The sequence below is a fragment of the Meleagris gallopavo genome, chromosome 2 (assembly GCF_905368555.1).
Source record: "Meleagris gallopavo chromosome 2, MGAL_WU_HG_1.1, whole genome shotgun sequence".
Classification (NCBI taxonomy): Eukaryota; Metazoa; Chordata; class Aves; order Galliformes; family Phasianidae; genus Meleagris; species Meleagris gallopavo.
In genome coordinates, this window is record NC_139405.1 from 31,543,314 (window position 1) to 31,557,000 (window position 13,687).

The 13,687-nt window shown below is 40.5% G+C and overlaps 1 protein-coding gene across 2 annotated transcripts in view; it reads right to left on the reverse strand.

Annotated features, from left to right (window-relative positions):
• VIT (vitrin) overlaps positions 1 to 13,407 on the reverse strand; it is a 29,082-nt gene extending 15,675 nt beyond the window's left edge. Inside the window, exons 1-8 of one of the 2 annotated variants that reach the window (XM_010706862.4) lie at positions 13,377 to 13,407; positions 12,538 to 12,603; positions 11,347 to 11,503; positions 9,192 to 9,325; positions 5,261 to 5,338; positions 3,630 to 3,710; positions 2,075 to 2,278; positions 1,360 to 1,410 (exon numbers count right to left, since the gene is read on the reverse strand). In XM_010706862.4, coding sequence (XP_010705164.3) covers positions 1,360 to 1,410; positions 2,075 to 2,278; positions 3,630 to 3,710; positions 5,261 to 5,338; positions 9,192 to 9,325; positions 11,347 to 11,503; positions 12,538 to 12,603; positions 13,377 to 13,407 — 802 coding nt within the window. Of the gene's footprint in view, positions 1 to 1,359; positions 1,411 to 2,074; positions 2,279 to 3,629; positions 3,711 to 5,260; positions 5,339 to 9,191; positions 9,326 to 11,346; positions 11,519 to 12,537; positions 12,604 to 13,376 lie in introns of both variants that reach the window. The other variant, XM_085219558.1, reaches the window with a different exon arrangement.
• Positions 13,408 to 13,687: the final 280 nt, after the last annotated feature.

Sequence of the window (13,687 nt, forward strand, 5' to 3'; positions counted from 1 at the left end):
TGTTTTAGCTGACTTCCGAGAACAATGGACCCATGAGATATTTCTCAATAAGATATCATAAACGAGATAATTTGTAATGGTTGTCTAAGAAAACAAGAACTGCTGCTACTTGCAGGCTTCATATAACAAAATTAAGTGGCAGCAAATAATGTATGCATTACCCAAATTTGAACATTCGCAGAGTACTGGAAGCCCTTTGATGGGATTTATGTGAGCTGTCCTGAGAGACCATGAAAATTTAAAAGGCAAAGAGATCCTGTTTTGGGAAATAACAGGCTCTCACCTGCTAGGCTTTTAAACTTTGTAGGCTTCTAGCTCTGTCTCCAGGTAATTTGCAGGCAGTGTAAGATAACTTCTTGGTTCTGGAGAGTGAGATCTGCTTATGCAGCAGCATAGTATAGAGTTGGGTGCTCTTTTCATGCCCAAGATAGGTACGTACCAAAAAACAGGAAGAGAATTAACTTTGAGCCTGAAAGCTTGCCTTAGTTTGGGATTGCCTAAGTGTCTGTATTTACAAGGCCACTTGAAACAGTACTCTGGCTTTGAATTAGTCAGCTACAGGTACAGCCACATTTACATGTGTGAGAGTAGAACCAAGCTCAAGGCACTCAGAAATAGCAATAGTATAAAATAGCAATAGTATGAATAGTTTGAAATCTTCCAGCTCTCTTTTTATACAAACCCAATCCAGATCTCTTTTATACAACCCTCAAAATAGTGTCATGCTCAGAAACTTGCAAACTTCTCCCATCCTCGACTGAGCAATTACCCATTGTATGAGAAAACCCCTCTACATATTGCATTGCAGCCTGTGGGCTAGAATGGAGGCAGGCTTCTGGATGAAGCTGCAGAGCTCTGAATGGGCACAATTCTGTTGTCAAAAACACAAGTGGTGTGCCAGGAATAGCATCACATTTATGTCAGGCTCGGAACCACAGCCTGAGGTTTTCACAAAAACTAAAGTTGGCATTTCAGAGCTCTCAGCCCTAAGTTTAAATAGCATTGCAACTGTCTGTACTATGTATCTTACAAGTAAATCAAATTTTCCTTTAAGAGAGTATGACAGGAGGATGCTACAGGAAAATCTGACTCCAGCACAAACTTCTTCTCAAGAGTTGCAAAATCCAGCATTTGTCAATGCAGGTATTGTCACTTGCAGTTATTCACTAGAAAGGATTCCCCAGAATCTTGGTGACCAACATCTCTGACGTATCAGGCCTAGCATATATTTTTCAGTTTAAATACAGACTTGTATTCAACCACTGCATTTGCTGAGGCTTGAAAGGTTATTGAATCATTGCTGCCTTAAAATACACCACACTGCGTGCCTTGTGGCACATACTTCCCTGCTGTACTTACTTGATGCTGCTGCTGCCACGGAGGAATATGCAGGGTGGACACTGCTAGAACCTAAAAATAAGAGATTTTGATTTTCATCTACTGAACCATTCAAAAAGACACCAATATATATGAATAAAAATAAATGAAGAGAAGAAAAGATTGGGGGAAACCAGGTGTGAAAAAATTATACAGGGGGGATTCCTTCACATTGTTTTCATCCTTAAAATCCAAGAGCTATTATAAAAACATATATTACGACTTCCATTTAGTGAATGTTATCACAGAGTTAAATCTAAACTAAATCTTAACCTATTTGATGAACATTCAGTCCAGAGATATGAATCAAGGAAACCGTTGACTACTATACCTGAAAATCATGACAGTGTTTAGAGATGGAAAAGTTCCTCCCGCAAGAATCAGTATAGGTGCCAAAGATAATGACGAGCTGTAATTGCTCTACTTACTGAAGATGAGCACTTATTTTGGGGAATCTAACTACATTGAGTTGATGCTAGACAAACATTTCCATATGTGTCTCAGAGACTATACTACAAGTCTAATTCCAGCAGATGGGCGGGAATTAATTTCTTTATCCACTCATAATATGCCTACGTTGAACCGCTGTACTAATGATCGACTAAATAATGGTATATTCAACTGAGTGTCTTGTTCCTTCAATTTTAGGAGAACTGTTAGTCAGGAGGAAAGCAATGAAAACATCTGTACTACTGACCTGTATCCCTGACCCTGTGCAATCCAGGTCGAGGCTTGGCTACAGCTGAGTCTGTTGTGATTCTTGTTGTTGCAGGTGTGGTTGGCTTTGGTGTTGTGCTGAAAGGATCTGTGGTTGTGGTCGTTGGGGTTGGTGTTGTGGCTGCCATTTGTGTGGTTGGCATTGGTTCCGGTGATGTCTGATACACCTTGTGGACTGTGTCCCCTGTAGGAACATTGATACAGTCACTCTGCTACATCCTATGTGGCACAGAAACATCATTAATGACTATTGCTGTTGAAGGCAACCAAGATGGTGATGTTTTCCTTAGGATGTCTACAAGCATCCTCATCTCTGGACCCCATTAGAGCCTCCATTGCTGAGTGAATGAATAGCTCATGTGCCTGTGTAACGCTGGAGTTGCTGACAACAGCTTGTCATAGACTTAGTGTTTCCCCTACACTTTCTGTGCTTTGAAAGAGAAACTCTGCCTTACAGTTGTCTCAGGTCTGTGCAGGGGTTCAAACAGCCAGTTGAAGTTGCAGTTTTTGTTTTGCTGTCATCTTTTCTCAATATAATTGAACTCTTTGAAAATCTGTATAAATAGAAATCAACAGACATCTGGTAATAAAAGATGGCAATTCTGAGTCATAGACCAGAATGAAGTAGTCAATGCCTACCACACCAAAGTGTTATTGGCAGAAGGACGGGTTTCTGAGATTCAGGACAGGGTTGGAGCAGGAGCCAGGAGAGCTTTGTCTTAGGGTTGTGGTGAGAGCAGCACCCAGGCATGCCCATTTCAGCTCACTTTGATTCAGCTGGCAGTTGCTACTGCTTTTAAAATGGTCTGTCATGAGAACAGAGACAATTCTAGTTGCAAAAATGTGCACCCTAAATAGTTTTATGCAAAATTTTTAGTGTGCTTCTAGTCCTTTCCAGTCAGCATATTAGAAGAGTCTTCATCTTTTACCTATCACCTATCTATTAAAGTCACCCTCAAATATATTCCATGTTCATCTCATCCCTGCTCTCTCCTCCCTGCCTGTGTCTCCAGGGATGGCCTGACAGATTGTGTTCACTAAAATGGAGTGGTGTGCCTTCATGCAGCCTTTTCATTGCAACACAGCACAAGCTTGCATTTTACTGCTGGATGTTTCCCTTTTGGAAAGCATCACCATGAAACTGTCTGGTGGATTAATTACCACCAAATGCCAGCCAGAGAAAAACTCAGATCTCCGTCAATTTTAATGGGATGATGCTGAAAGCAAGCTCAGAAGAAAAACAAAACAACTCAGCTGAAAAACCAGTGTGAATGACTCTCTTTGGGCTGAGTGGTACCCTGCTCCATGCTGCTGCACTAAGAAAAGGAGGAGAGAGGGTAAAGGGATTTTTCCTGTGCAAGACAGTATTGCAGAAACAGGGAGTGGATACAGCAGTAGTTTCTGTAACTTTGGGTGCATGGAGCAAGAAACCTGCGAGCTTATGCTACAGCAGAAAGTCCAGGGGCAGTGAAACAAGAGATTGAAAATGTAATTGAGTTTCTTTAGAAAAAGACATGAAGATTTCCAATCCCTACCTTGTTCCGAGGCTTTCCCCGATGTATCAGATGTGGCTGCACTCTTTGGAACTTTTAGGTCTTGCTCTGGCTTCTTAGGCTCTGAAGCAAAATGAAACACATTAAGAAATGCAGTCTGGAATAAAATAAAGTTTTCCATTAGGAGGTTATCAGTCCCCAAAGGGACACATCCCACCACCTAGCATTACAAAGTTTGGTTAGTCTAATCAGTGCTTCCTTGCTAGGAAAGAAAAAGTGATGGATGAATGCCTCTAGACAGCAGTCGCCGCATGTTTTCGGTGCTTCATTTAGACATCTGACTGCCCAAAAGCTCCTGCCAATGTCAACAGAATTTCTGAAGTGAGCAATAAACACGGGGTTTTACCACTAATAAACCAATCCTCATAAGATTAATGTGAGTCAGGGTCCTGGTGTGTGTAGGTTGTCTGGTGAATACCAACTAGCATGTAGTATTTCAGTCACTAATTCACATTCAGATGTAGTTCTTTCTTGCTTGACATTGTCAGATCCTCTTGGGGCCAAATCTTGGATGTTATGAGCTCACTTAGAAGGAAAGAGGGATTTTTACTCATCTCAAATAATTTAATTCCTTTCATAAGTTTTTGATCAAGACTTACACTAGGTAGTAGCTGATATTCAAGTGTATATGAAGTGTCTTCATCGTGGAAATGACAGTTTGCTTTTTTTCATAACTGTGTAAATTGCAGACTTTTCCTCGGGAATAGGGGGGAGAGGGGAGAATATCTTTTACTACTACACTTCTCTATCGTGACTCTTTGGGTATTTTTGAGTTCAAGTCTTCATGAGCTTATTCACTGTGGAGAGTGATGTAATGACGTGCATCTTTCCCATACATTCAAATGCCTGTCAATGGGTGCATCCATCCAAGGTGGCATGGCTGTTGTTTGGAGTCCTACTCTTCTCCTATACATTATTCTTTGGTCCTTGGAAGGAAAGTACAGATATCTTTCCTCATTTTTAGGCTTTCACATGCACAGTGGCATCTAAACATTGTAGTTGTTCAGCCTGAGTGTACATCACTCAAAGCCCAGCCTTTAGTTTACAATTCCTTTGCATTACATTCCACTAGGTGCAGATTTGTACGTATATGTTGATGTAGAATTACTGACACATATTATTTAAGCTGAGTTCAATCTGACAGAATGGGAGGCAGGTGAAACAAGTTATAGAGTAACTCCTTACCGTATGGTCCTTATCTAAAGTTTCTGAGCACTGCCATCTGTATTGTTAATATTATGTATTACTGTACTCTCCACATCAAGTGTTCCAAGAGATAACACAAGTAGCATTAAGTGAAAGCTAACACAGAAGACTTACTTCAGATAGAACAAGTAGAACACCATACTCACAGATTTAAAGCAAGGGGGAAAGTAGGTGGGAACAGAGGCCTGTAAATCTGGATAAGATCAAAAAATAGAAATTGTCTGGGATAATTCTGTATGCTTAACATAAATATCACAAGAAAACTGAATGAGATAGTAACATTGATGAACATCAGGGATACATTATCTTCAGAGTCTCAATTATTGAATTTTCTTTATTACACAATTGAGATGCTATAACAGATAGTTCTGAATAGATATAAGGGGAAGTTGATCATAATTACTTGCCAGGTTTAACAGCTGTGCTCTTTGAGGAAGAGAATTCAAGAGTTGATGGATATGTCACACCTTTTCTTGGCTTGCCCTCTACAAAAAACAAAACAAAACAAAAAAAACCAATCATTGTAAAATATCACAGAAAACCCTCCCATCTAACATATGTGTTCAGAATCAGATCCTACTTTTTCACTGTCCAGCTCATTTTCCTGAGGATTTCTCTCATCGGATGGAGAAATCTCAAAACCATTACACTAAAAATACCAATGCTAAAACCCAGCATAATAAGAAAAGATAGAAAGCATGTAAATACTGTCCTGGGAAGGATTTGTAGAGGTCACTCAGTTTATTTTTTTGCTCTCACATGGTGTTAGGCATGAAAGAATCAGTCCTGAAGAACATCTGTATAAACTGCACTTAAACCCACAGCCTCCCTGGGTTGCCTTTTTTCCAGCTACCAAATATGTAGTTGAATTAGAAAGTGTATTTGATGTGGGATTCATTTTGTCAAGCATACACCATTCTTTTCAGACCTTGCTTTTGCAACATGCCATTTCTGGCAATGATCTTTTGCAGTAATAACAGTGAGAGAAGGCTTTGCTTGTGTGTGGGGACATATGGTAGCTATATTGAGATCTAAAATGAGAGTCCTGTCTTAAAACAATGAGGTATGTTTCCCATTTAAGCATTAAAAGACAAATCTTTATAATGCCACACCAGATGCCATCTCTATTGGTTCATATAGCTGTACAATTCCATTTCTTGGGACAGTTTTATATTCTCAATGCATATCTATATCATTGAATGTAAGATGTTGCAGAGAAGCTCAGTGTGGATAAGACTGCTCTGCTCTTTAGGAGCTGGAAAAAGCATAACTGTGCAAGCTTGGATGTGGCATAGATAAGGACTTCCACTCCCTGGTGACTCTCTACAAAATGATGTGATATGTCATGCGTCTGGACCACCTCCGGTTAGACCTACCTTCACTTCCTGCAAAACCTGAATTTTGATGATAAGATTGCTTTCTCTTTTGTCCTCAATGGTTCTTTTCAATGAACATTCAGCTGTCATCCTGGCTAGTTAGAGACCAACAACAGTTAACAGAACTCATCTGTACAGACTGAGTGCTGGAGCAGGCTGACCCTCTCATGTCCCTTTGCATGTCTCTAGCCACTTTGTTTTACTCCTCTCTGAAATTTCAGATATCAATAAAGAAGTTACTTTGAATTACTTCGAAGAAGTTGCTTTGAGTTACTAACAGGGCAATTCTGTAAGGATCTATTTCATCTCCCATTTATATTGGTATAATTTGAGAGTAGCTCCACTGAAGTCAACACAGCTCCCTCAGAAGCCAAGCTGGCAACTTGCATGGACAAGCTGGAAAGAGCTTTTTCCTTTTTCTTGGGTTTCCCATAGAAGCTGGCGTAAGTTAAGGACAGCAGATCTTCACTTCCACTTTTTCCAGAGGCAAAACTGGCCTCAGTAGCTAAGCAGGAGTAGGGAGTTCTTTTCAAAATTTGGCAGAAAGGTGAAAAAAATATATGACTGTAGATGATGTCTAAATGCATTTCTTTATCCCCAGCAGTTCAGAATTGTCAGGTAAGTTATTGGCACACAGATCTGGCAATAGCATAAAAATCTTATCTTAGAGCTAATCTGATTTCTCATGAAAACTTAGACTTTCACTGTGCAAATAAGCTGTCTGCCAAAGGGAAGCTGGCTACTCCTGGACTCTGTGGTTTTTGATAAACATCAGCTTGCATCCCATATGTTGCCAAATGGTAGCTCTGAAGCCTGACCTGGATGTGGCCCTGCTTTCTGGAGCTATGGTAATTTGCCTTTTCCACTGATATGTCATCTGGAAAAAGTTGAATCTAGGTCAGAGTTTGCTTAGTATACTTAAAAATGGGTTTACATGTGAGTTGAAAACCTCATCTTCTGGCTGTTTGAAGTACAAGCCATGGGATGGTGGCCGCTCACCCTCTTGTGCCGATTTGCAATTAGCAAACCCAGAGGTTTAGGACTCTATTTTCTTAACCCACTCGCTTCAAACTCCCCCTAAGCTGAATGGAGCCATTCAGCTGAGTGCCAAGGCATTTCAGTGCTTGAAAGTGAATACCAGTGCATTTGCATACCTCCTGGTGTGCTGGCTGTTTTAATCCCAGGGGGCAGACCTTGTTCCCCACTGCTCCTAAATCACGCCACCTCATTGCCTGGCTCTCCTAAGGATTCTTCCTCCATGCTCTTTTGTGTGGACGTTTATTCATAATGTAAACATCAGAAACTCTCGATGACAATATCCTAACTGGAAATAAACTGTTGGCACAGCCTTCCTGAGAGTTTAGTCTTCTGAATTTCTCTCTAAGATTACCACATTTTCTGCAGGTATAGTTAGTAAGAATTTCCTTCTTATTTGTATGTGAAAAGTGATATCAAATATACTATGTTATGTTAGATTTATGCTTGAAGCAGTTTGTAATGTAGTTCCACTGCATTAGTATTAGGTCAACATGCTTGAAATTGAGGCATGAAAGACAAATCTCATCATGCCTACACGTGTGCAGATTTTTCATCTTCTCTTTACCTATATTTCTAACTTTCTCTAGTATCATCTGTCATAGTGACCCATTAATTAAGAGTAAAGATAGGTTACTACAAATCAAAAATTCCTGCAGTTTTATAGGATGACAAACAGCAGCTGCTGAGGTAAAAAGATCTTATTTCCTATTTATGTAGCAGAATTACAATGTACTGTTTGTTGGAAAAAAAACAGCAGCAAGTACAAGTAGCAATTCAGCTATTCCAGGAAAGCCATACTCATCCAAAATAAATCCTTCTCATGGTGTGGTGTACCCATGGTAAAATGCTGTAAAAAGTGCATCCAAATATATTAATGCAAACTCCAGATGGCAGTTTAATTTGGTCAGCTTCTAAGACCTTATTAAATAAGGTCCACTAATTTTCACATGAAAACATTTCTTTATTTTTAGTGGCTGTTCCATTGCTTGAGCTGTTGATTTTTCCAGAAATGATGTAGTTAACTAATATCAGTTGGTCATACCTATCCCAAACCTTCAGAAGTGTAGACCAGCAAGAGATGGTCCCTTGTCTGGATGAAGCAAGAAGCTGGATTTACAAATTGTATGTTAAGTAAATTAGACCCTGTATTGGTATGGGCAGAATGAGTTCAGGCAGGTTTGAGATAATATGAAACCGGTGCAAAGGGGATCTAATCTACAAAAACATCTGTGACATTCATCACTGAATCCAAGTGAGCTGTTGTATGTACTGGGGAGAAGAATGAATTAGTACTAAATGTATTTCCTTGTGCTGGGTAGATATCACAACGTTCCGGCTAAGAGAGAAGGGAGCATTTCATAACTTATTTGGGATACAGCAATAGAATTTCTTAATTCAGTGCTTTGTACAAATGCAAAATGGTACTTGTACATAGATTTGAGATGGGTTGACAGTTTTTTATTTGAAATGTATATATCATTAAACTATGCATACTTAATTTTATTTAGGAACTCAGAGAACCTTGGTCATTGCAACCAACAGGTATACTGAAAATGTGTTCCTTTACACATGAAGGAAACCTTCACATCCCAGAGCAAGACAGACTATATAGCTTCACTGCAGAGTCTGAGTGGCAGCACTGGAACAAGTCACTTCAGAAGACGTGGACATAAACTCACGCTGAGGGCCTTAACTTGCTTGGCTGCAGTACTTTTCAGGGGAGCAAATGCAAGGGAAGACCCACCCACCATTCCCAAGGCTTGGACTTTAAGCATCAACAGCAGGAGCTGGGATGCCCACAGGCATTCAATGCAGACCTGTCACTTGCAATGGGCAGTGCATAGCTCCAATGGAGTGTATTTCACTTTGCTGTCTCCATAAGAAGCCCAGAATAAAAACTAACCAAGGTGCTTCAGCACAGTACCTGAGACAAGGAAGGACTCCCTCCAGCGTGGCAATGACAGTGACCGAACTCCGTTGGAGAAGCTCCCCCGGTACCCAGCATGGCCGGCCACCTTCTGAACAAGGATCTTCCCACCTGTGTTGTCTATTGCACCACTGCAAGGGGAAAACATAGTAGCTAAAGGTGGGAATTCTCCCCCAAGCCACAAAAACTGTTAAACAGTGCAAGAGGTAGGAGGTGCTTACTTCCATTTTTAAGCCAGGAATTACAGCGAAGCTACCAAGCTACCACTGAATCTGCTACTAAGAAAAAATTGTACTTCATCAACACAGAAGAGCAGTCAGCTGCACAGCACTGTCAGTCTCTGTTTTTTCTTGCCACTGATCTACGAGGTCAGTGCTTAAGGCTGACTGAGTTGCACAGAAGGACAAGTTTCTGCCCTCCTTGCAATTCCTACAAGCATGACTGCATGACTGTAGACATCTGTAGATGCACTTTGAGAGTTGGAGGGCCAGCCATGCAACAATAATAATTTAGACTAATCAAAGACAAACCTCCCATTTTCCTGATTTGTTCTTTTTCAAAAACTAACGTTTTCTTTGTTTTTCAGTGTGTATTATCCACAGAAAACTGTGGTTCTGGTTCTGACTTCAGCCCAGAGTAAGCTGAACAAAATGTTACTGGAAGCTGTGGAGGTGTGCCATGTAAGTTAATCTAGCCAAACTCAGCTGGCAAATGGGGAAAACTGAAATTCTCATTCCAATAATATAGGGAACTGGCATTCGGACTACAACAGAATTTGCATTCTCTATCAGTATTTTGTACCTTTCCACTGGGACAAGTTCTGCTTGCAGACCACAAAATTTTCATTATGCACTAATATCCAAAGGAAGAATTTGTTGTGTGAAAGCCAGGCCCTTGAAGGCCATCACCAAAGCACAGGGCTGAGCAGTGGCCGCTGTAGCCAAGATATGGTAGTCCTGTGCCCAGTGGCACCCAGGGGTGCAGCCTTGTAGTGGGACTCAGTACCATGTAGTCCTTCCCTGGGCAGTGGACCTCAGCACAGGGAGAGCTCTGCTGTCCCCTCGCAAGCATCACCCCTTATAGCAGAGCTTTTGTCTTCTTACATGTTCAAGTGAGAATTCATGCCAGGCAGCTTGAATTAAGAAAGCTAATGTTTTGCATTTTATATTTAGAAACAGCTTTCCATGGCAATTAAAAGCTTCACATTAACACATTAACACAATTTTCCATCTCAGCAGGTCATATTGAAGTATGGCTGTTACAGGGCCAAAGCAGTTCATGGGATGGGACTGTGAAAGGAAGGAGGGCAGAGAATTCCCACCGGTAGAGCAGCTGATGTCACCAAAGATTCATGAGCACTTACACTTTCTCAGTGCTGCTACAGTTCTCTTACACAATATCAAGGGAAATTGTTTTTCAAATAAGGTACTAAGTCTCAAAGTCCTAACTATTCAAACTTACTCAAGTTCCCAGATATTTCTCAGAACTGGAAGCACTGTGATAACTCTTTGAATAAAGCCAAGATGTCAATCAGACTCTACAAGTTCTTCCTGCACTTGTATCTGAATGCATCTTGCCTTTGCATCCTGCTTGCAATGCAGTGTTTTGGTTGTGAAGTGATTCTCCATTAAAAATATCTGCACATTTTTTGCATGACAAATTAAATTTGGCAAAATTAGTGCTATAAAATCTTCATTATACATTTCTTTGGCCAGTATTTCCTTCTGTGGCAGAAAGGCACATTACTCAGCCTTTGATATCAAAACCAGTTAAATTCAAATCCGCAGAATTAAAACCAGTCCCACGAGTGTGTGAGCTGTACATTTTCATTGCCAATGATAGTCAGTCTTTTCTTCTGAAACCTTATTAGTAGCAGCAGTTCCATCCCACTTGAATGAGAATCGTTCAATAGTCTGAGATGTGCAAATCTCAAGATACTTTTACAGCTGAGGAACACCTTCAAACACAACTGATTTCAGTAGGAATAGAGTTGTCAGCGCTGGATCCATAGTAACACGCACAATCTTTCACATGTGCTTTCCACCAGAACAGCAGCCTGCAAACAGACCTACAAGGCATTGGGAACTTTGAAGGACCTGAAATCACGAGTGATGATTCTCTCTGGGTGCCTGGCTTAGTTTAACCCACTCACCTGTGAATTGCAGCACTGCACACACTGGAAAAAGAAGCATAAATGTCTGTGCCATAAACACGGTATTTTACATCTTGACATCCTGGAGGGCATTTTGCAATGAATTCTGGATTTATTATCTTCCCAGCCTTGACATCGCAGTCAATCTGAGGTATGTCTGTGAGAGCAAAATCTTGGTAAAGTCAAATTGAATGTTTTCATAGCTGAATGATCTTGTCATAGAAGAATGAGTAACTGAATGAAAAGGATGTCCTCCTCTTATGCTCTTACACCAATGCTTTTGTGATACAAGAAATGTCTGTGTCCTCTGCATCTACAGTATAACATACAACAAGCCTTGTACCCAGGATTGTGGCTGTATGGATGGAATGAAGAAGTCTGAGGATATTCACCGAATCAGAATTGCAGGGGTTAGAAGGGACCTCTGGAGATCATCCACTCCAACCCTCTGCAAAGCAGGCATCCTCCAGCATTATTTCTGATATTCAGTGTTTATTTCTTTAATGGAGATATGCCTCTCTGATGGAGAGAGGAAGAAATGTGGATACCTGGGCTGTGGTTACCACTGAGGAAGGAGGCAGTAGGGGAAGAGGTGGCCGTGAGTAGAGACCAGGAATGACCATGCACACAGGAGTCATGATGCTTCCCAAATCTCCTCCGTGCTCTTGGAATTCTGTGCCATCTGTAATGCTAGGCTGCAGCCACATCCCATTATCTTCCCCTTAGTTTCAAAACTATTTTCTGGGTACAATTTACTTTGCACAGGGCATAAATCATCACCTCCCAGCATACTTGTATTTTGACTAAATAATGAAAACTGTAGGACTGAAAGTTCTGCATCCTCGTGCGTAAGGCATACACAACCTCTCTCATGCTAAATAACTACATATGCTTTATATTACAGCAGATTCATTTCACATATTTAGATCTCTTTCAAAAGCCTTATGATGACCCTTTATGGCGAGTGGGGACAAATGAAGACACATTTTAATACTGAAATACACAGTGTCCCCTTTACTCATGGACCAGTATCACACCTTAATTCAGTAGAATAACTTTTACTTAATGTATGTTTCCATTGACTCTGTAAAGAACTGTGAAGAGTTACTAGATTATCACTTCAGACATTTTTGTGCATCAGTCTTGCTTGCTGTAAAGCAGCCAAGCATTTTAATGAGATCACTTACTTACATAGCTTAGCCTTCTTGGTCTTCTTTGTGGCTTCCTTAGCTGCATATGTACATGTAAGAAGTACACCTGGAACAAAAAAAACACAGTTTCAAGAAAAAGGTGGACTGCCACCATCAGTCACCACAAGCTCCTCTGCATGAGATTTCCCAAGTTTTAATCAACTGGCTGAAAAAATGAAATAGGAATATTTAATGACACATCTAAGTTTTTGCTTGTTGGTTAACTTGTCCAGTCAAAATGTCAGCTTTCTAAAGGGGATTCAAGAACAACAGATCACATATTTTTCTGTGGAACTCATTATCAAAAGGTGCCATTGAGTCTAAATAATCCAGAAAACAACAAAAAAGCCAACTGTTTCCATGAGTGGTGCAATAATGTAATTGGTGTGATAGAGATGCCAGCAGATCAACATCTCTGTGCATTAAGTAACTAGGAAGTTGGGGAGATAAAAAGACTACTAGGAGAAAGAAAAGAGGACACATTTATAAACATTTTGCTTTGGAACCTTCTTGATTGGAGAAAACTGTGTTCTTCTAGAACTCAGAGGAAAAGAAGATGCTCACAATACAAAACTAATTGCTGATTTTCCTTTCTTTAAGTTAAAGATATTTTCAGCCCTTGTGATACACCTGATGTAGACTGTGTCTAGCTATGGTCAGACATTTAGAAATCTCTTTGAGTAATTAGTATTACATATTTCTATGCAAAAGTCAGGAAATCTGGGTGACCCATTTCTGAAAAGCTGTGCCAAAGCTTACTTTGCCAGCAGCCACTGATCAGCCAGAACAGGGGAGTACAAGCCTACTAACTACTAATTGCATCACATCAGTTGTACTTACCAAAGAAGATTGCAATGACTGAGGCCTTCATAGTGACTGAAGCAAAGTCTGGATCAATAAGGAACACTGAAAAGGAAAACATGAGTACATCAGGTTGCATTTAGAGGTGTTGCAAATGATACTGGAATGGTAAGGGAAGAGGGAGCATGCAGCATTCATCGACCTATCACAGTCTTCATGTCCTGTGCCCCTTTCTACTGGGCTGAGTTTGCTTTGCAGCGCAGCTGACATCCCCAGAGATAATGCTAGGGCTCTAGAACAACCACGGACTCATTTTTTACTTCTGTCAGACTGACTTTTCCCTCAGCAAA